The 23,141-nt window shown below is 41.7% G+C and overlaps 1 protein-coding gene across 2 annotated transcripts in view; it reads right to left on the reverse strand.

The window, feature by feature from the left end:
- Positions 1-6,789: 6,789 nt before the first annotated feature.
- LOC113802702 (uncharacterized) overlaps positions 6,790-23,141 on the reverse strand; it is a 20,198-nt gene continuing 3,846 nt past the window's right edge. The window contains exons 3-18 of one of the 2 annotated variants that reach the window (XM_070116016.1): positions 22,698-22,799; positions 21,909-22,043; positions 21,377-21,531; positions 20,150-20,261; positions 19,489-19,664; positions 19,201-19,335; positions 18,214-18,316; positions 17,637-17,802; positions 16,825-16,933; positions 16,359-16,445; positions 15,750-15,924; positions 13,454-13,575; positions 11,235-11,420; positions 9,927-10,137; positions 7,914-7,988; positions 6,790-7,102 (exon numbers count right to left, since the gene is read on the reverse strand). In XM_070116016.1, the coding sequence (XP_069972117.1) occupies positions 6,981-7,102; positions 7,914-7,988; positions 9,927-10,137; positions 11,235-11,420; positions 13,454-13,575; positions 15,750-15,924; positions 16,359-16,445; positions 16,825-16,933; positions 17,637-17,802; positions 18,214-18,316; positions 19,201-19,335; positions 19,489-19,664; positions 20,150-20,261; positions 21,377-21,531; positions 21,909-22,043; positions 22,698-22,799 (2,171 nt within the window). In that variant the 3' untranslated portion in view covers positions 6,790-6,980. Of the gene's footprint in view, positions 7,103-7,913; positions 7,989-9,926; positions 10,138-11,234; positions 11,421-13,453; positions 13,576-15,749; positions 15,925-16,358; positions 16,446-16,824; positions 16,934-17,636; positions 17,803-18,213; positions 18,317-19,200; positions 19,336-19,488; positions 19,665-20,149; positions 20,262-21,372; positions 21,532-21,908; positions 22,044-22,697; positions 22,800-23,141 lie in introns of both variants that reach the window. The other variant, XM_070115979.1, reaches the window with a different exon arrangement.

The following is a 23,141-nucleotide window of genomic DNA, read 5'->3' on the forward strand; positions in this document are numbered from 1 at the left end:
TTCCCCCGCCCTCCACTTCCCTCCACTTCTCCACGTCAAACACCAGCGTGGTTCATCGATTAGTATTGTCAGCGTCGATATGAACTTGCGTATTGACTAGCCATTTGGACTCATTTCACGTAAACTGCCCCTTCGCCATTTCTCTTTTCTCTGCTTTCACCTGAAATTATAGAAAAAATATGGCACTTTCCACTACAACTAGAATCATGTATTGATGTTGTGGATGATTCTTTATGGTTATAAATGTGTCATGTGCGTGTGTGTTTGAGCGTGTAGCTATATTTTACAGTATGTGCATTATGATGGCGTCCGTAAATTATATGTGTCCATGTGGCGTGAGTGCTTTCGACCGAGAAATATAATTTCCCGTGAATAAACAGTTTGCTTTCATATTCTTAATAATTCAGTAGTCTTATTGTTATCACGAAGAAAACGTATATATTGTATCTCATACTTTGTTATTGTTTATTTTTCAAAAAGGAGAGAATGCTTTTAATATATATATGTAAACGAAATAAACAGCATATCACACTGCTCTTAATATGAACTGTATCGATTTACGTGTCTGTGATATATGAATGCACGCGTGAGTGTATGCTGTATGAATACATGTGTATGACCGTGTATGTATAATATTGACAAAAATTCGACGGACAAAGAGGAAGGAAAATTTATATCCGTAAACAGCTTGTAAGAGAAGGGAAAATGTAAGAATTAAACACGATAAAAGTGGGACGACGTAAAAAGAGTGAAGGTTTGAAGAGGGGGAATTGAGAAAATAAAAGAGGATGGAAAGTGGATAAAATGGATAAATAGATCAATAAAGTAAAATGGGTAAGCTTGAGGCAGGATAAAAGGAATGCGTAGAAACTAAGAAGTCAGAAAATGTAAAGAATGAGACGCAAAAAACCGATTCAATATTATGAAATAGGACGATTATAAAAGATATAAAGTGATAATAGTATTCTATGAATTGGTTTTACCATATTGAAAGCGCTGGAAGTCAGGCCGAAAGGATATAATCGAGGATATCAGAGCAAACTAAGGTTAAACATCTAGAATTACAAAATTACCGTAATTACCATAGAGAAATGAGGTTACTCGGCCTCTCTGCCCTTGTAGCATTAGTCATTCCCATTATTTTCTCTCATTTCATCCTTCACCCCCTCTCCCGTGACCCCCACCTAGCCAAACCCCGTTACTACGTCACCTGTCACTATTACCTGTCATTATCTCATTCACGGTCATCACGCATATATAAAACATGTCGAAAAACTCGTAAAGTATCGTGAAATTAGGAATTACCGGTTAATTACTTGCTAAAGATTCTTGAAGGATAATTTATACCCGAGGGACACTACTCGCCTTGTATTTTGCTCGGCCGCAAAACTGCGCAATGGTTGCTAGTTGCAATTATTATCCTTGTTATCAATCGAAAAAAGTTATTTCCTTTTGTAAAGTGCTCTTCCTTTTATGTCGATCTTTTGTAAAACTTTGTATAACCTCCAGAGTACATAAAACGAACTGAATTTGCATTCGGCCTCTACAAGAATAGCACGCTGTTCTTGAGGGAAAAATGAACATTAAAATCAAAGACAAAATAACCGAAATGGCCGATCACGAGGGTAATCTCCCGGTTGATAGGTCTATCATTAACTGTCTCGCAGCAACCAAGCCCAGAGACAAAATAACGGCCTTTACACACGACACCAAAGCCGGGAGAGGTTTGGCGCGCGAACTTGGCTGTTAAATCTATCCTTATCACTTCAAAGGACTAGGAATGATCATGTCTCGTGTTATGTAAAGTCATTCCACACGTCTATGGTATAATCTTGTTTTTCGTTTTAATATTACATATATTTCGCTAATTGACCAAAAAAAAATGTTTTAGTTTAACGTTACATTGATGGCGCTAATTGGCTAAAAAAAAATATGTTATCTAATTTAATGCTAGATCTATGACACTAATTGGCCAAGAAATTGCGTGTTATGTTTCCATAGTGTGGCAAGATTTTTTTTTTTTTTTTTTTTTTTTTTGGCAATGCTTCTGTCACGAATTCCGGAACTTAGTGCGTGTGCTGTCATAATAACATATTCAGTACATTGAAACTTGTAGTCGATGTGTAGCTCCATTCAATATCTTTTTTAAGGTCACGAAGCGGATGTGACTAGTTTATTCTGATTTGATATATATAGACGGATAAATGTGGGAAGCCGATTATGTAGAAGGATATAGCGTTGCCAAGTGGATATAAGGATGGATAATGAGCAAGGATTATAACATGCGCAGAAAACAAGGTTAGTGCGAAGGGATAACATGGCGAAGGGAATCAGTATTGGTGAATATGTTGAAGAAAGTGAACAGGGTTGGGAAAGGGAAAGAAATAACTGTTGAACACAAGATAACTGAAAGGTATGAATGAAATAGGCGTACTGATAAGAGAGATGAGTAAAAAATATCAGAGAGGACAATCAAATAAGAAAAGAAAAGCAAAAACACTAAACTTCACATTGTCACTGAAACACCACATTCCTTAGCACACCAACCCCAGGACAGCTTTGTCTTATTGGCACTCTTCGTCAACAAACCTTTTCACAGCAATAGTTGTCACCACTTTTTTCCACCTTTGAACAACATTACCGGCCAAAAACAATGTCTCGCTCTTCATTCTTCTTCAGTGTTATAATCCGGTTACAAGCACACTTTATACGACCTTTCTTAGGCGAACGCGAGGTCTGTCACGGAGTTTACCACGGGAGTGAGAACGAGAAAGCCAATACAGGTACAGTAGCCCGGGTTACCCACACAACACAGCACGGTCGGCACCACCACCTCACAGTGTCTTACACCCCCCCCCCCCCTGATTATGTCACATCTGCCTCACTTCCTCCTCATTTCCGAAGACCCTCATTGCACCAGGAGTGAGGGTCAAACTGGAGGGTTTTTCTCTGTTGCCTGAGGAAGGGGAGGAAGAGGTCACGTAAAGCTCGCGCAGAGACTGACGTGATATTGGTCTTGCGTGGACGACTGCCGTGCTGGGACTGTGTGTGTGGCTGTATGTCTGTTTGTCGTGGTGTAGGTGCCGCTGTCGTTTCAAAACCACCTATCACGGTGTTCTATGACCATTTTGTACTTTTCTTTTTGTTGCTGTTGTCCCTTTTTCGATCTTTTGTCCCTTTATTGCCTTCATTTTCTCTTTTATGTTCGTTTCCCCTTGGAGTCTGACTATCAGTTGCATTTTACTATGTTGCAACCTCGCACGACCTCTCGCCTTGCGGCCCCTTTCCCTCTCCACCGGTTTGACCCTTTTTCCGCGTTTCCTCATCCTTCTTCCCTGCTTCTTCCCTCCCCCCTTTCCCCCTTCCCCTTTTGTTACTGAAATTCCTCCTTTCCCTCATACGCGCATAGCCCCTATTGAGTAGTATGGCCCTACACGATACCCCATCGTGGCCTCGGTATGACTGCTGGATCGGGCGCACATGCACGTTATCGATGCTCTTCGACGTCGAGGAATTCACGCCTGACCTTTGCTGGCTCCTGAGGGTGACACGGCTGCGTTTCTGCGTTGCTGCTTGGGACTGCGTCTGTTGCTTGCGTCAGTCTTATTACCGAATGAGTCTGAACATTTAGAAGAAAAAAACAGACATATCGGGGTCTCAGTCCTACTATATGTCTGTATGCTGTATGTAGATAACAAGAACAATCTACGTGAGTGGCATGCTCCACCCACCATGCTCCTCCATGCTCCACCCTCCTGCTTGTAAAAACATCGCTCCCGCATTCGCAACCTCATTCGAACGCGTCGAAGGCCCCCATGAATCAATGGGCTAATCTACGGCGCCCAAATTCCTTTTAATGATTCAAGGCAAAGAGCGGCTCTGTCCCCAGGTGTGCTCGCAACCTGCCTGACGTCATCGATTACTTCCCCGTCCCAAACCACGCCGATTTCGCGGCCACCGATTAGGCCGATTGACACGGGGCTTTCCGCTCTGATGATGCCAGTTATCGGTTATCGATACTTAATCGCAGTCGCCGCCTTGTGTGAACGCCAGCGGCCGATGGGGTGATTAGGCGGCGTGACTTTACCTGGGTTTGTCTCTATTAGCAGACGGAGGCACCGCAGACGCTAGTTATTTGCCAAGCATTCCGGTATCTTTATTTCTCCCATTACGGATCGCGATGAAGCTCACTGATATTGATATTAATCCGTAGTAATTGATATTAATAGACCTTTTAGCTAAACCAAAGATTATTTTTCTGATTGTACTGAACAGCTGGAGGCCAGGTAACAAAACCCACGACGACCTGCCTCTTCAACCTCACACAGCTGGTTCATTTGCCCGTTAAGGAGGCCAAGTGGCGTTGGTTTATTCATTAGCTTCGCCAGACTCTACCAGAGCCTACATCGTAATCTAAGTCTTCTTGATATATATGTAATGCAAGAGGATACTAAACCAATACAAAGGATAAACTGGACAGATATGATCAAGCAAACACAAACAAAAATAAACAAAGACGACATGATGAAAGATAATAAAGGAGATAAGAATCCCTCAGAAACGATGACGCTAAGAGATAAGCCTTGATAACAAAAAAAAGAACTAAAAAAAACAGTAAAATCAATTCTTGCTTACGAAGGTGTCACTGACCTCGCCTGACGAAACACGAAGGAGAGCCACGAAGTCTGTCCCTCCAGACTGTTCTCCTCTTGCCGGAAAGGTCATATACCTGCGACGTGTTATGTAACTACGGGGGCATATAAAGGTTATTTTTAAAGGTTAATTTCGTACGTCATGCAGTCAGGTTCGCAGTGGAGATATTATTAACGTTATGATCGATCGACCGTGTTGCTTGTACTCAGTAACGGGACTGTACTCTCAAGCAACCTAAGCTTTCCACTACGAGCTGCTAGAATATTCTAGAAGTTGTAAAGTTCCATACGAATGCGTAAATTATGCCACCGCTAGGAGCAATGGCGATAGATGGAAATTGTGATATCGAATCGGTTTATCTCGATGACGAGCCAGTGTGATATCAGCTGACTGGGTCTATTATTCATATCATTTCCCAAGCGAATTATTTTCCAACCATTTTGTTATGAATAATAAATGAACTTAATGACATAAGAGGGTGTTCAGTATAACTGCTTAATGGGTTACCAGGGCATTACTGATCTGTTCATTATACGGGTAATTATATCTATAGAAATGATATATTGTCAGTACATGATATCCATATATATTTTTTTTCAATGTTTCATTATATATGAACTTACATAGTCCTTGAAAAATTAATAAACATACTGGCTTCTTCCATTCAGTACATGGCCGCACTAGACCTATAAGAATCTATTAAAAAAATAGAACAAACCATTCTAATACACACACACTTCCGAGCGGCTTTATCCACAAAGGGCGCCCCTCATCAATCCGAAAAGAAATCCAAAATCATCATCATGCTTGTCGCCAGTGCATGGAAAATTTCTCCTCTCATTAGCTTGCGATGTGAAAGCAGACGCACGCCCAGTTCTTGGTAGAGCGACTTTCATGCTCGGGCGCTTAAACCCTTCCAGGAAAGCGCGTTCGTATGCATTGCGCGCGTCTCGAGTTGTGTGCGTGTCGATGTGTGTACATGCGTACGTGTGCTGCTTGCATGTCGATCTTTCGTGTGATTGTCAGGTTCTGGTGACCTTTGATTGCATGAAGGAATAGAAACGCAGTAATGCACTTGTACTGAAGGTGAGGTTGAAGACGCAACAGGACGGCACCTGGTCATGGATTCTTGTAATGGCATCTACTGAATATTTTACAAGATGGTGCTCGCTCTGTCTGCCATTAGTCACACATGCGAAGAGTATAAAGTATTTCCACCAACACCAGAGCCTGAATAATGTTATTGTTTCTTACTAATTTTCCATGAAACACTTCGGATATGATTTAGATTAGAATATTTCATTTTGGAGTGACGCAAAAACCGTTAACAAACCTAACAACAAAAATAGAAAATGGAGTGATTAATCAACGCATCGGGAATGCCACACATGTAAATAAATAAGAATCATAGACTCCTTGCATCGCCAGAAAAGAAAAACAATGATATAAACACCCCCAAAGATCCTTTTTAGGATGAGGATACTTCAAAGGAGATAAGGATAATGAACTTAGGAGAAAGGAACCATAGACTTAGAACAAGTTGGCAATTCTTTTACACGTCGAGTTTGATGTTTATGTCTTGTGATAAATGATGCTATTGCGTTGTGTCAGATGCCGCAATTCAGTGCCTTTGGGTAGTCTGGACCGCATGGGACTGGCACCTTGTATCACATGCTGAATATACAGCGTTGCGTTTATTTCATATAAGAGCGACAAGGAATAAACTCTTTGGTAAACAATGACAGTACTTAATTCATTTCAGTGAATCTTGCAAAAGCGAGAGTTTACGTGAAGGCTATCGTCGATATTTCCGTTTGACGCTCATGTGGGTGCGTGTGTATATATATACACACATGTGTATGTATAAATATATATATATATATATATATATATATATATATATATATATATATATATATATATATATATATATATATATATATATGTATATATATATATATATATATATATATATATATATATATATATATATATATATATATGTATGTGTGTTTGTGTGTATGTGTGTGTGATTACCTAGATAGTCTGCATGTATAAACGAGTATAATACAAGCTGGCAATCAGAAACTCATCATACTAACGGACATGAGGAAATGAAATAACAAATACCTAATAATCAAGCTACATCCTTTATTCCATCCAGATACAATCTTAACTAGAAATAAGAACACGAATCATACCTTCAACACACAAAAAAAATCACTTATATCTTCATTTACAACACAAACTCCGAGAACAAAATAAATAAAAAAACACGTATCAGAAACGAACGCGCCGAAAACACAACGCGTCCGATTCCGTAACTTCTAGTTTTTGCAGCAGTTCATGAGGGTGACGTGGAGGCGCTTGACGACCACCAGGAACGTTCCTCCTGCGCCGAACGCCAGTCCGACCACCAGGAGCCCCACGCCCACGCCCGCGAGGTCGCCTGAAGAAGAAGGAAGAGGAGGAGGAGGTGGAGGTGGGCGTAACTCAAATGGGAGTTTGAATGAGGAGGAAGTGAAGGAAGAAGTGTTGGGAGAGAAGGGGGAGGAAAGGGAGGTGGAAGAAGAGTTGGGAAAGATGGAGGTGGGGAGCGTGTATCAAGGGGGTGGGTATTTGGAGGACGAGGTGGAGAAAGTAGAGGTAATGGAGGAAGAAGAGGAGGAGGAAGATGAGATGGAGAAGGAGGAGGAAGAGGATGTGGAGGAGAAGGAGGAGGGATAGGAGGTGGAAGAGGAAGAGAAGATGAAGGAGGAGGAGGAAGAGGAAGAGGAGATGAAGGAGGAGGAGGAAGAGGACATGAAGGAGGAGGAAGAGAAGGTGAAGGATCAGGAGGAGCAGGAGGAGGAGAAAGAGGATGAAGAGGTGGAAGCTAGGAAGAGGGTAGGATCAGGAGGAGTGGGTGGAGGGCGTGGCAAGAAGGGACGGTCAGGAAGAAGTAGGTGGTGGAAGAGAAGGGGGCGTGTCAGGAGGGGGGGATCAAGAGGAGGAGGTGGTGTGTGTGTCGGGAGGCATGGGAATCATCTCAGATTTATGGTAATGGATCGCGCAGGATAGTAAAGGTGGATTTATGGCGCTTAGCAAACATGTGCTGAAATCTGTATTGGAGGTCGACTGTCCCTCTCTCTTTCTTTGCCAGACTCTTTCTCGTTCTCTCTTTTTCTCTGTCTATTCTCTCGATTTCTATCTCAATATCTCCATCTCTCTCCATTTTTTTCTTTTCTCTCTCTCTCTCTCTCTCCCTCCCTCTCGCTTACCTGAGGTATATATGACGTTGTCTCCAGGTGGCACATAAGGAGTGGTTGCACTGCCAGTTACCGAGGGTTCTGTCTCTGTGAAGTGATATGAAAGTTAATAGATATTAGCAGTGAAAGTAAATGTACCGAGCAAAGGGTTTACTCAATATTAACTACATTTTTTGCTTTTATACATTCATCATTTTTATCCTGCAATTCATCAGCTCATGGTTTCAATTAGTATTCACGGCCGTACACTGTAATGTACTTGTGTATATCTTGAAGGGCGTTATTTTGTGTATGTTTCAGTTGTGGATTAGTTTTGGTTATTAGTTTCTGCCAAGCTGTGAGTGTGCTTGGCGTATACTTGCCCTCTCGATTCCCTCTTTTCGAATAAGCGTGTTAAGATGACGTGTTTCGACTACAGCCAGTTTAGATGCCAATGATGGGAATTTGGGGGTATTTTAGGGAAGTCTGGGAATTAGGGCAGATGGATTTTGTCTTGCGATCGGGAAGGGTCAACGTGTACTGATCACCCTAGGGTCAAGGTGAACTGATCACATAATCCCTAGGGTCAAGGTGAACTGATCACATAATCCCTAGGGTCAAGGTGAACTGATCACATAATCCCTAGGGTCAAGGTGAACTGATCACATAATCCCTAGGGTCAACGTGAACTGATCACATAATCCCTAGGGTCAAGGTGAACTGATCACATAATCCCTAGGGTCAACGTGAACTGATCACATAATCCCTAGGGTCAAGGTGAACTGATCACATAATCCCTAGGGTCAAGGTGAACTGATCACATAATCCCTAGGGTCAAGGTGAACTGATCACATAATCCCTAGGGTCAACGTGAACTGATCACATAATCCCTAGGGTCAACGTGAACTGATCACATAACCCCTAGGGTCAACGTGAACTGATCACATAATCCCTAGGGTCAAGGTGAACTGATCACATAATCCCTAGGGTCAAGGTGAACTGATCACATAATCCCTAGGGTCAACGTGAACTGATCACATAATCCCTAGGGTCAAGGTGAACTGATCACATAATCCCGAGGGTCAACGTGAACTGATCACATAATCCCTAGGGTCAACGTGAACTGATCACATAATCCCTAAGGTCAACGTGAACTGATCACATAATCCCTAGGGTCAACGTGAACTGATCACATAATCCCTAGGGTCAACGTGAACTGATCACATAATCCCTAGGGTCAAGGTGAACTGATCACATAATCCCGAGGGTCAACGTGAACTGATCACATAATCCCTAGGGTCAACGTGAACTGATCACATAATCCCTAGGGTCAAGGTGAACTGATCACATAATCCCTAGGGTCAAGGTGAACTGATCACATAATCCCTAGGGTCAACGTGAACTGATCACATAATCCCTAGGGTCAAGGTGAACTGATCACATAATCCCTAGGGTCAACGTGAACTGATCACATAATCCCTAGGGTCAAGGTGAACTGATCACATAATCCCTAGGGTCAAGGTGAACTGATCACATAATCCCTAGGGTCAACGTGAACTGATCACATAATCACACATATTACGGATAATTCATCTAACTAAACTATCTATGTAAAGGTACTCAGGGGAAATGTGCAAAGTAGAGATCCGATGAATTCACTGTTCGTTCACAGCTCCGTCCGATTCCACGTCATCCTTAATGGTAAAGACTCTTATAAGGGAATATCACGAGTGAGGTGTCCGTATCAACTGTGAAGCTTTTGTGTGTGAATGTAGTGACCGGAGATCCAATGGGGTCTCGTAGTGGATGCTGTGATTCATTTGTTATCCGCGATTCATTTCTAACAATATCGACTAGTGAAATCTCAGTCCCCATTAAGAGTTATACAGCGACACAATACTAATGTCAATCATCAATTGAATAATGGAGTTATACATAGCCACAATACTAATGTCAATCATAATGTCAATCATCAATTAAATCATGAAATTTGAGATTCATAACTGCACGAGTTCGACAACGCTTCGAACGACGCGAAACACCCACGTCCATTCGAGGCAGTTCCCGTTCCAGGTTTTTTGGTCGTCGTTGTGGTGGTGGTGGTGGTGGTGGTGGTGGTGGTCGTCGTCGTCGTCGTGCTTGGCGTGGACTTAGTGGGTCCTGTGTGGTGTGTGGTAGGAGGCTGGGCTGTGGTCGTAGTGCAGTCGGCGTCTACCACAAGGGCTAAGGATCCTCTGACGGCCTCCAAAGAGAATTCCTGAAGTAGGGGACGTAGAGGATACATTTGGAAAGGATACTTTTGCGCTGTTCTCTGTCTCTCATTTCTCTCGGTGAGTTTCGGTCTCTCTCTCTCTCCCTCTCTCTCCCTATCCCTATCCCTTTCCTTTTCCCTCTCCCGCTCTCTCCCGATCCCTTTCCCTCTCCCGCTCTCTTCCTCTATCTGTCTACCTACCTATCTATCTACCTCGACCTTTCATTGGCTGTCCTCTTTCTCCCTCCGTTAACCTATCCCTCTCCCTTTCCTTCTTCATCTTCCTCTCCCTATCCCTTTCCCTATAACTCTTCATCTTCCTCTCCCTCTCATTCTTCATATTCTTCTCTCTTTCCCTTTCACTCTCACTCTTCATCTTCCTCTCTCTTTCCCTTTCCCTCTCACTCTTCATCTTCCTGCCCCTTTCCCTCTCTGGCTCATCTTCCCCTCTCTTTCCTTTTCCTTATCACTCTTCATCTTCCTCTCTCTTTCCCTTTCCCTCTCACTCTTCATCTTCCTCTCCTTTTCCCTCTCACTCTCACTCTATATAAACACAGTAGACAATGTACAATGTGCTCTGTGGCATTGTGATTACGAAGACACAACTGAGTATCGTCTTGTGAAGCGGCGATAAGACTTTCAACGTGCAATAGAAACTGCAAGGTTAATTATCCTTCGGGTAAATCAATGTTCAACTAGCACTGTAATTCTCAGGTGGGTTAAACCATTCACCGACTACACTCAATGGGCACACGTACCTTTGGAAAGCCAAAAAAGAATAAGATGGAAATGCACATATTTTTTGGAAGTAAAAAGAAAGAAAGAAATTTCACGTAACATTAGAGAGAGAGAGAGAGAGAGAGAGAGAGAGAGAGAGAGAGAGAGAGAGAGAGAGAGAGAGAGAGAGAGAGAGAGAGAGAGAGAGAGAGAGAGAGAGAGAGAGAGAGAGAGAGAGAGAGAGAGAGAGAGAGAGAGAGAAAGAAAAGAAAAAAAATCCATCATATAACGAAATGAACGAGACAGAAACAACACAGCCATATCAGTTAAAAAATCCCTTATAATAACTGAATACGATTAAATAACACGAAGAAAACGAAACTCACGCCACCACCGGGCTTTTGACCACCGAACGAGATCTCTCCGTTGTTGATAGCCGTTGCAATGAGGGTGTGAGCTGTAAAACCGGGCGTGAGGTGGGAGTAGAGTTCGCTGTCCAGTTCGCCGATCTCGGGGTGGCGGTACAGGAGGACGAACTCGATCCAGACCTCGTTCGATTCCTCTACGATCGTCTGGGGGCGAGAGTGGAGAGAAGTGAGAGGTGGAACGTTCTAAGTGGTGAGTGGAGAGAGGTGGAAGGTGGGAGGTACTAAGTGGTGAGAGGAGAGAGGTGAGAGGTGGAAGGTACTAAGTGGTGAGTGGAGAGTGGTGGAAGGTGGAAGGTACTAAGTAGTGAGTGGAGAGTGATGAGAGGTGGAAGGTACTAAATGGTGAGTGGAGAGTGGTGAGAGGTGGAAGGTACTAGATGGCGAGCAGTGAGAGTGGAAGGAGGTGAGTGGGAGGTGGAGTGGTGCGTGTAAGAGGCAGTGTGAGGTGGGAAGTGATGACTGGAGATGTGGTATGAGGTTGCGAGTGGTTGTGTGTTGTGAGGTGGTGAGTGGAGTGGTGGGGGAGGTTTTGTGAAGTAGTAAATGGTGTGTAGCGGGAGGCTGTGAGTGGAGAGACCGTGGGAGTTGCGAGTGGTGTGAGGTAGTGAATTTGTGGGTGAAGAAATGGGGTTAGGGGTGAGAGAGGATGTGAGAGATGGTGAGGGATGTGAGGTGGCGAGAGGTCGTGAATGGGGTGAGTGGAGCGAGTGGTGTGGCAGTTGAGTGGAGCGAGATGGTGTGTGGAATAGGTAATAGATTTAAGGTTGGCTGGAGTGGGGTATTGATGGCAAAGGGGTAAGTGGAGTTTGTGAGTGGCATCAGGTATTGAGTAGTGTCAGGAATGAAGTAGGAAAGGAAGGAAGTGGTGGTAAGTGGTGAGATGAATATCTGAGATGAGTGAAGTGAAGGCTGACGTGGTAGATAAGTGGAGAGGGGCTTTAGTTGTCGTAACATTAATACGATGAGTATAAGCTCGATCACAATTGCACTGAAAAGCATACGATAAGATATAATAAAAGAAATACAAAGATATGCTACTTTGACACTATCATCACTTATCACATGACGGGAAGTGAATGAAGAGATAAAAAATCATTCGGAATAAAAGTGATATCATCCATTCACAGATCAGACAACGAAATATAATAACTAGATATCACCAGATAACAAAAAAAAAAAGTGCAATGCATGTTATCCGAGTCGAATATCTGATAACGAAAACGAGGAACTGCAGTATACCTTATCTGCAACAAAATCATCCCATGCCAAACAACCCCTTTGCCTTTCCCTTACCTTATCCCTTTGTCTTAAGTGTGGAATGACAAGCAACTCCTTGGCATTTTCCTTACCTAACTCTCGTGGTCCCAAGTGTGGAATGGCAAACCCCTTTGCCTTTCCCTTACCTTAACCCCTTGCCCTAAGTGTGGAATGTTAAACAACCCCTTGGCATTTTCCTTACCTTAACACTCGTGGTCCTAGGTAAGCTATGGTAAACAACCCCTTTGGTTTGTCAGGTTAGGTTTGTTCCCTTATGCTGCGTCCAGACTGCTCGTCCAGACCAGTTGGATGAATGTTTTGACCGTTCAGAACCGCTACTATCTCGTCTCGGACAAGTTGTCCAGCTGGTGCGAAGGTGGGCGAGCAGGACGAGATGGTGTCATAATATCTTTTGTATGTAAACATTGACAGTTGTAGGTAACCAAAAGATAATGATGGGTAATTTATGGCCCATTATTGGTGTTATCAAAGGATATTTGGTAATTTTCTATATTACATCCGTATAACCGATATCGACGATTTTGGTATCGTTGGATTCCTCTCACTCTCCACATTGCAAATATATAGTTTTTATTACGCGGAAACCTCCCGTTAGCGACAAACTTGGCCCCGATAGCAGGGGAGGGCATGAAAGGTTCCAGGGAAAATGCGGGGTTAAATAGCACTAATAATATAACGCACTGTGAAAATAACCATGGTTATTCACATAACTTTCCATTGCAGGGGGCTGCGCCCCCGGGTAGAAAGCGTCTTGAAGGTTCCGAACGCGGCCAACTTGCCCTGCTGGAACTGGACAAGTTGTCTGGACGAGCAAGACGAGGAGTTCCAAACGCAGCTTTACCTTAACCCTCTTGGTCCTGAGTGTGGAATGGCAAACAACCCCTTGGCCTCTTCCTTACCTTAACCCTCGTGATCCTGAGTGTGGAGACGGTGCCGGTCTTCGCCAGGAGGACTTGCCAGTACTCGTTGAACCTCGACGATGTCAGGAGGGCGGTATTCACGATTTCGGGCCAGGATGAGACTGTTGAGGATATTTACAGCATCATATTTTGTTTTCATGGGTTATGGTCGTCTTCAATAGCGACCATAAGGAAATGTTAAATAGGCACTTATGATAAAAAGGAAGGGCTACTTGCGTGACTTCAAAATCGTATTGTAACTATGATAATCGCCAATTTGGATGAGGATGTTTTTACCAAATTAATGGAGAAGAGGATTTGTATTGCAGCTGGAAGTAAATGTTTGTAAGACCGTAGCGTATCTATTTATTCCATTTATTCCCCTTAAAACTTCTATGGAGTGAATAACAAGAAATAATAAGGAATAATCAACAGTAAATTATAAAGGTTGTCGTATAACCCGTGTATCTTATCTTCCAATGAGCCTGACTCTCAGTCTTAAAAACATTTTATCTGTCTATCGAGTAGTCTATCTTGAAAACACGCTTGATCACACCAGATAATTATGTGATATTCACATAAAAACCAAAATTTCAGACAACGCAACAGCACGTCACGGTTAAAATCAAAGTATTTACTAATATTAACATTAATAATAAAGATGATAATAATAATAATAATAGTAATAATAACAATAATAATAATAATAATAAATTAATTTATAAATATATAAGTAAATGGAAAACCATAATATCAGAACCTGCTTGTACGCGTTAACTTCTAGCCCCTGTATGGTTCGTTGTCAATACACGCGTACTCGAACGCAGGCGGCGCAGGAAGGGCAAAACTAATGGAAACATTCACGCTCAAGGTCAGCGCGTGACAGAAAAAGTGGCTCTACACAAGGGCCATCAAACAAAGAATTCCAGGAATACAACGTATATACACACAGTTTCGGAAAGTAATGTGACCGTGACGTACACAGCTCAATTGTTATGCAAACAATGCCATGGTAGATAGTCAACGGGACGCCATCGAGTGATCCAGCTGATGATACAAACGATCCTGGCAACAATAAATACCACCTGTCAGTATAGATTATCAGCTGAGCTTCAACCCAGGTAAGATGAACAATGGAATGCCACATACAGAGTCAGGATCGATGAAACTAGCGGCATGTTATACAAGGGCAGAGAAACGAGACAAGCCTTGGATGGACACTCCTGAAATAAAAAATGAAGAGCTGCATGCGTGACGTGTGTTTACAATTATGTCGATTCTTAACTGTCATAACCCCGACCTTAGCGGCTTATTGCAGTGTTGCAGGTTATCTGTGTCGGGGTCACGTGGACAAAAAAAAACCACATCGATCAGTGAAAACGGCGGCCGCTATTCACTGACAATTGCGCGATTCCAGGAGTTCTTAATAATCCCATTTCTCTCTAACCGAAGTCCAAGTCAATAAATACTTTGCAATACTTCGAACACATACAGTGCTTAGAACACCGACAAAACTGCTGTAGTTAAATATTTGGTTATAAGATAACAGGAAATTCTTGTTTAGCTATAAGATATAGACCGCACGTCTACCGATTGTCTATAAATACGAAGAGAGGATGAATATCGCAACTTCCATGATTATAAGCGTCTCTCCATGACTACAAATCATGCATTTGGCAGTAGCTTAGGCAACACAAAAGCGTGCTCCGCGGATATGACTCATGACCGAAAGCCTTGACAAAATATACTTTTTTGTGTCTCTGAAGCCTGTGCCTGCATTCCTCGGGCCTGCGTACATCGTGTCATTTATATTTCAATTGTATTACCTTTTTGCTTCGGGTCAATGGTCGATTTTTTGGCCACGAAAAAATGTTATCTAGTGGTTATTGAATGGTTTTACTGCCGAGGAAATCTGACAAAAAGATGAGGAAGTTGTTCTGCGTCCCATGAGCTTATCTGAATTATTTTATATTAGACCCTAGTGCTTATCGGCTTCAGTATACTGGTTGTCATAAAAAAACTGTTGATAATTATAAAAATATGTATATATAAGTGTGTATATGTTCTCCAGGGTGCAACCACAAATATTATTTTACATAAACGTAATTATCATTATCATTATTGTGATAAACATTATTATTATTATCAAAATTGTTACTATGATGATTATCATCGTTACTCCTATTATAAACATCATCGATATCACAATCATCCTTTTTCTGATCATTTCCCCCCAATCTAAACAAGTAAACACAGAAGACAATATAAACAGCCTTAAACTCTTAAACTCCCTCACCATCGAGTTTGAACTTGAGATGATCCCTCCAGTTGGCCGAGTAACAGTTGTAGACGTCGAAGTCGCCGCCGTCGCTGTAGAGGTCGAACTTGGCACTGGATTCGAGGTTGAAGTCATAGATCTGGTACTCGAAGGACGACCCCTTAGCTACGTGGCCAAAGCTTGTCTGGAAGTCCTGAGAGGATAAATAAAAAGGTTATGAAGCGGGCGAGGGACTACGGGTTTGTATGTTTTTTTCTTTATTTATTTTTCTTTACACTTAAAATGGCGATACGGGTGTGTGTATAAATATATGTGTTCACACACGCATATATATATATATATATATATATATATATATATATATATATATATATATATATATATATATATTTATATTTATATTTATTTATATATATTATATATATATATATATATATATTCTTATTTTAATTTTTTTTAGGGGGAGGGGCTACGGGCATATTTTAAAGGATTTTTTCTTCGAAGTTGCAAGTAATGTTTTAGTTGCTAGCTGTTTCTTTACGATAGAAGTATTTAGTTTTAATTCGCTGATAGCTACGTTGTTGCAAGATCCCTACCGATTACGAATCACCCAGAGTGTTTACTTACGTGTAGCGCCGTCACGCTGAGGCCGATCGGGACCTGCCGCTCCACGTACAGGTGGTCGCCGAGACTCGTCACCGTCGTCACGTTTTTCTGGCGGGAAAGGTAATGGCGACGGAAATATAATTGTGTGTATATGGCTTAGATACACATACATCTAAACGAGCACGCATGAACGCACACACGCACACGCATGCATAATCGCACACACGCACATGCATGCATAATCGTACACGCACATGCATACATAAACATCACACACGCACACGTATACATGAACGCACACACGCACACGCATGCGTAAACGCACACACGCACGTACAAACGCACACACGCATGCATAATCGCACTCACGCACATGCATGCATGAACGCACACACGCACAAGCATGCGTAAACGCACAGAAACACGCATGCATGAATACACACAAATACGAACAAGGTCTAAATATGTAGACATCGCAGGGACTTACGTTGGCGAAGGTCCACTGCCAGAGCATTTGGTTGTTTCCGCCCGTGACGTCGAGTGGCCAGTCTGATCTCGAGGCCCGCCATTCGTCGCCTTCCATGTAGCGTTCGAATCTGCCGCCAAAAGAGGAGGAGGTAGAGGGGTCACGGATGTATTTTTTTTCTTTTTTTGGTTGTTGGTCTATCTACTCGTTTATTAATTTGTTTGTTATCTATCAGCTCAGTTGTTTGTTTGTTTATGCATGTATTTGTTTATTTATTTAAGCATTATTTGTTTATTTATTTATGCATTTAATTGTTTATGTATGCATTTATCTATTTATTCATTTGCTTGTCTGTTTACTTGTTTATTTATTCGATTGTTTTTCTTTATTTATTTACTTATTTGGTTTGTTTATTTACTTTTGCATTTGTTCGTTCAGTTATTGTTTATTGATTCATTCATTCATTTACTCATTTGTTATTCTAAATCATTGGCACATATAAATAGACATACTGACAGTATTATTACCAAAGCGAAAAGTAGTCAAAACATTTAACAATCCCTAGAACTTGGAAACATATATATATATATATATATATATATATATATATATATATATATATATATATATATATATATATATATATATATATATATATATATATATATATATATAATCAGTCCAGAGACTTTCATTATGTAGTGAAAAAAGTGAAAAAGCAAACAAAAACAAGATAAAATAGTACAAAAAATTCCGAACAAATATGATCCACCCGAACACGCCACGATATCCCCCACCCCCACCCCTACCCCTCTCAACCCCTTTAGCCTTACCTACGGCCATAATAGGTGTAATTAACGAGATCGGAGCCGAAGAAGGCGTTGGGAGAATCCGCCCAAAGATGCCCGATGCCCGTGATGTCCGACCAGTCCGTCCTGGTGTCGTTGACGATGGTGATACGACACCTGGCGATCTTCTTACCGAAGGTGAAGGCCAGACCTGCCGGGGGGGGGGGGGTTAGTATCATTCATGGCTGGTTGAGAGGGAAAAGGTCTTCGTGTATGTTTACTTAGTTGTTTGTGTGTATTTAGTTAGTTCTTTGCGTATATTTGCTTAGTTCTTTGTGTATATTTGTTTCGTTCGTTGTGTATATTTGCTTGATTCTATATACTTTGGCTTGGTTCTTTGTGTATATTTGCTTAGTTCTTTGTGTATTTTCATTGATTTGTGTGTGTGCAATTATACTTATTTCTTTGCATATTCCGTATTTCTTTAGATATTTCTGCTAGTTTCTCTGCACATTTCGAACCATTCCTCTGCGCATTCCCACTCCTATCTCCACTTACTTCAATCACCCTTTCTCCTCCCTCTCTCCTTCACGTTAGCGGTATGAAGCTGCACAAATCTCACCGTCATTGAAGTCGAAAACCTCCGTGGCGGTGATGCGTTCCCTGGGCGTGCTCATTATCTCGTGGTCGATTCGGTACAGCTGTTTCTCGAAGTCATACCAGCCCTGCGGATCTCAAATGCCATTAGGAGGACTTAAATACGAGATCTTATTCGTTTTGACCAGCCCTGTGGATCTCAAGTGTCTTTAGGAGGACTTAAATACGAGATCTTACTCCTTTGAACCAGCCCTGTGGATCTCAAGTGTCTTTAGGAGGACGTGAATACGAGATCTTATTCGTTTTGGCCAGCCCTGTGGATCTCAAGTGTCTTTAGGAGGATTTAAATACGGATATTACTCCTTTGGACCAGCTCTTCGGATCTCAAGTGTCTTTAGGAGGACGTGAATACGAGATCTTATTCGTTTTGGCCAGCCCTGTGGATCTCAAGTGTCTTTAGGAGGATTTAAATACGGATATTACTCCTTTGGACCAGCTCTTCGGATCTCAAGTGTCTTTAGGAGGACGTGAATACGAGATCTTATTCGTTTTGGCCAGCCCTGTGGATCTCAAGTGTCTTTAGGAGGATTTAAATACGGATATTACTCCTTTGGACCAGCTCTTCGGATCTCAAGTGTCTTTAGGAGGACGTGAATACGAGATCTTATTCGTTCTGACCAGCCCTGCGGATCTCAAGTGGCTTTAGGATGACCGAAATACGAGGTCTTACTCCACTGGAATTGTAGCGGCCGGTTGCAAAGGGTGGAAAGTATATTTATTGATAGGGGAAAAGAAGGGTCGTCTGGTTAGTTTTGTGAGGAATATATGCTGTAAATGCAAACGGATCCAGTAGAGAAAACACACACAAAAGAAACGTGTATAGGGCTGATATACCAATCACGGCATTACTTTTTAACATTTTTTGAGATTCAACTGTTTGTTAGAGTATCACTGACAATACAAACGCACGCTTTGATTTAGTGTTTACACTTTTGATAAAAAAAACACTTACGTCGGCCCAAGTGAAGTCCTTCACTCTGCTGTCCCTCATCTCCATGCTGAAGGTGAAGAGCCTGTCCTTTGAGAAGTCCGGGAAGGGGTGTCCTTCGAGGGGCACCATGCCCTCGCAGAAAAGACCTTCAGGAATCTGGGTATGGTGAAGTACACAATTATTTTCACGCTGATGTAGAAGCTGATACGTGATGCATAATGCTAACAAAACGAACATCAAATCAATGTCCTTTATTCCGTTACTAAATAAGGAAATGCAAAATGAGTGGGAAAAAAACACACAACTGACCCTGAACTCTTCGTAGTCTACCACCCCGGGGCTGAAGTCCATGATGTTATGAACAAGCGTCTCCACCGTGTAATACCCGTGGGATCCGCCCCCCTGCGGCTCGTGCACCTCCACCTCCCACCCCAAAGGGATGCTGGCTTCTGCCGTGGGCATCACGGGCATACTCCACTTCGACGCTGGCAGATTAATCGGAATGGAGATTAGAGGCCGGTTTGTTGGAATTGAGCGAGGCCCGACCCAAAGAATATTCCTATACTTGACATGCATGAATAAAGAAGTGAATGCATATTTAACAGTCTAGACATGCATATCAACCCGGCAAGTAGATGGTTATAGGCATATCTATCACATATATAGACAGATATGCCTTTATTTTTACATCTGTATTTATGAAAATTCATTGGGTCGGGCCTGGAACAGTTTTAGCAAACCGGCTGTAATAGTGCAGTTTAAATGGTCGGGAAAGCATAGACCGAGAGGACTTCGAAACTATCGTCTTATCTTCCGCATTAACCTATTTCGTAGCGAATACTCTCACTTCTGCCATGTTATCAATATTTAAACCATTTCTGTTCTCTCAAAGCAAAATTAAAATCACCCATTGCAAAGTGACTTCAGGAAGCCTTAATCCATAGACAGAACGGGACTCGAGCAATCTTACAGCTCCAGTAGGTCGCCATGGAGATGTTGTGAGAACCCGTCTCGTTTTCGAATTCCTTGAGGCCGCACCAGTCCCACCGGTCCGCTGTCATGCCTCGGAAGGAGTACTCTCCCTGCGTGGACATAGGAGTGCGAATCGTGAAAGAAAATAAAAGAGTAAATATAAATTACTAGTGAATAAGAATTAATAGTAAATATAGATAACTTGTGAATAAAATGAATGATTGATATAAATAACTAAATGAAAATGGGTAGAATATATAAATAACTACTAAAAATGAAAAGTGAATAAAGAATAGGTGTGACTGGATACAATATTAAAGAATGTCATTATCAAGAGCTCAGAGACACACAAGCAGTAATAAAGAGGTTCTCCGTTGGTGTCCAGATTCCTTGGTGTCCGAATGAGTAGGCTTGGAGGTCCGTGAGCCAAGTTCAAATTCTCCAGAGGCTCCCGTACAAATTATTCATGATAAGGCTGCTGAAGGAAATCTTTTAACACTCCTTTTCATGCTTCCATTTATCTAATTGCATGTTCGGTAACATGAGTATTTTTTTAAGAGGAGACTGATAGTTTAATACAATCAACTTGATGAGTGCATAAGCCTTTCCTAACTTGGGAGCCACGGAGAAAATAACTTAGAAAGGTTCTTTGGTATGAGAAGACTGGGATTGCATGTATGTATATACGTAGCAGGGGGAAATTAACTTGACAGAAGGAGTCCTCGGTAATTGAAATGTCTGAGGACCAGTGTTCGTAGTGTGTTTAAATGTAGCTGCACTGAACTGAACAAGAATCCTCGGTAACTGACTAAGAATAACTTTGTTCGTATTTTTGTACATATGCAGCTGGGGGAATAAAGTTACCAAATGTCTTCGGTAATTGAAAAGACTAAAGCTAGGGTCACACTGGTCTTCTCTGTCCTGGGATCTCTAGACAGCCTCGCCGAAGTCTGGCCAGCGACAGCCTTTGATTGGTTAGCTGGCCTGGCTTCGGCGAGGTTGTCTAGGGGTCCCAGGGCAGAGAAGACTAGTGTTACCCTAGCTTAAGAAACCGCTGTTTTCGTATGTTTGTTCATATGGCGTAGGGAAATATGAACAACGAAAAGAGTCCTTGGTAATGGAAAAGACTAAGAAACCCCTGTGTTGGCACATTTGTTTAAGTGTCGCCCACACAAACACATCTGCTAAGAAGACCTCCCAGCGTCACCTCGCGACGCCGACCCACCTTGTAGTGTGTCTCGTTCCAGTTGAGGATTCCCAGCACCGCCCCGGGACCCACGATGTGAGACACCGAGAGGTTCTGGCCCGACCCGAGGATGGGCGGGAAGAAGATCACGCCCTCGCTTAGTGGGCGTGGGACGCATTCTCTCACCTCGTTACCTGGGTGATGTTTACGATCATATTTTATTCATCTGAGTATTTACGAGTCGGCCTTGTGGGGTGGCTGGGCGGCGCCCCTCACGTGGGCCTCGTCGCACGAATAATGAATGCAATGTATTGATTTTAAGATCATTGGCCTTAGTTGAATGCTATATGCTATAATATCCTCGAAGATTCTGCGGACTTTGTGTATATGCATATCTACATGTCCCAATATGCGTGTACGCGTATATCATCATGTGTGTGTCTGTGTGTATGTGTTCGCACGCGCGCGAACATCTAATGCACACGCGTTTACCTAAAAACCTGACATTGAAACAAATTTTGCTCACAAGTAACGAAGGGAGGTTTCGAGTAACAGAAACCACCGGGCTTACTGTTTTTGGACGTATGTATGAACAGCATCTGCTTCGTGTTCCAGTTGAGGATGTATCGCTCCACGTAATACTTGGAGGCAATCTGCATCGAGAACATGTTCCCGGGCTCGTCGTACACTTCCTTCACGAACATCTCTGTGAAAGAAAGCAGTTAAGAAGGTAATACGTAATGTAATGATAACAATAATAATTAAGATGATGATAATAAATAAATGATAATGTAATGAAAACGATATATCGTACAGTCAAAATAAACTTGTTTTGGACATGAAAGGCTTCGATAAAGTAAACCAATACATGGAAAAAAGTGAAAATATACAAAATAATACTAATAGATAGTTCACACTAAAGTGGTTCATGATCTTTAAACTTTCGAATTGAGAACCATTCAAATTCAATCCACATAAGACAAAGAATAAAAACAAATAAATGCAAAAAACAAAAGAAAATACACAAAAACAACTAACAGACCCAAACGCATATCATATAAGACAAAGAACAAAAAAAATGCAAAAAACAAAAGAAAATACATAACAACTAACGGACCCAAACGCATGTCATATAAGACAAAGAACAAAAAAAATGCAAAAACAAAAAAATACATATAAATCAACAGACCCAAGCGCATATATAAGACAAAGAACATAAAAAAAACAAATGCAAAAACAAAAAGAAAATACATAACAACAATCAACAAACCCAAACGCATATCATATAACGCATATCATATAAGACAAAGAACAAAAAAAATGCAAAAACAAAAAAGAAAATACATATAAATCAACAGACCCAAACGCATATTAGGGTCTCCAGGATTTTCAGGCGCGTCGGATACCACTTCCATCGAGCAAGTGTATTGGTTGGTCACTTCCGGGTGCGGCGGAGGGTCCACTTGGGTTGAAGGTAAAGAAAAAATATTTATTTAAAAAAGGAAGGCGCTGTGTTCATCATACCTGTGATTGTAGATTATGGTTTATTGTTTTATTGATTTTATTATGAAAATTCTTTTTTTTATTATCAAAATTTGTTAAAATTATCAAAATTAGAATATTAAAATTGTTTACATATTTTAGTTTTGGTGTTCTGTTTAAGGCGCTGTCACACTAGCACTTTTTCCGTTAAATAAAATTTGACCATTTTATTTAACATAAATACAAACATTCTCGAATATAGCTCTTGGTTTGACTATGCTTGGCTGAAGAAGTTGACGGAAAGGTTTTCAGCCGGAAACGA

Source organism: Penaeus vannamei, chromosome 1 (genome assembly GCF_042767895.1).
Source record: "Penaeus vannamei isolate JL-2024 chromosome 1, ASM4276789v1, whole genome shotgun sequence".
Classification (NCBI taxonomy): Eukaryota; Metazoa; Arthropoda; class Malacostraca; order Decapoda; family Penaeidae; genus Penaeus; species Penaeus vannamei.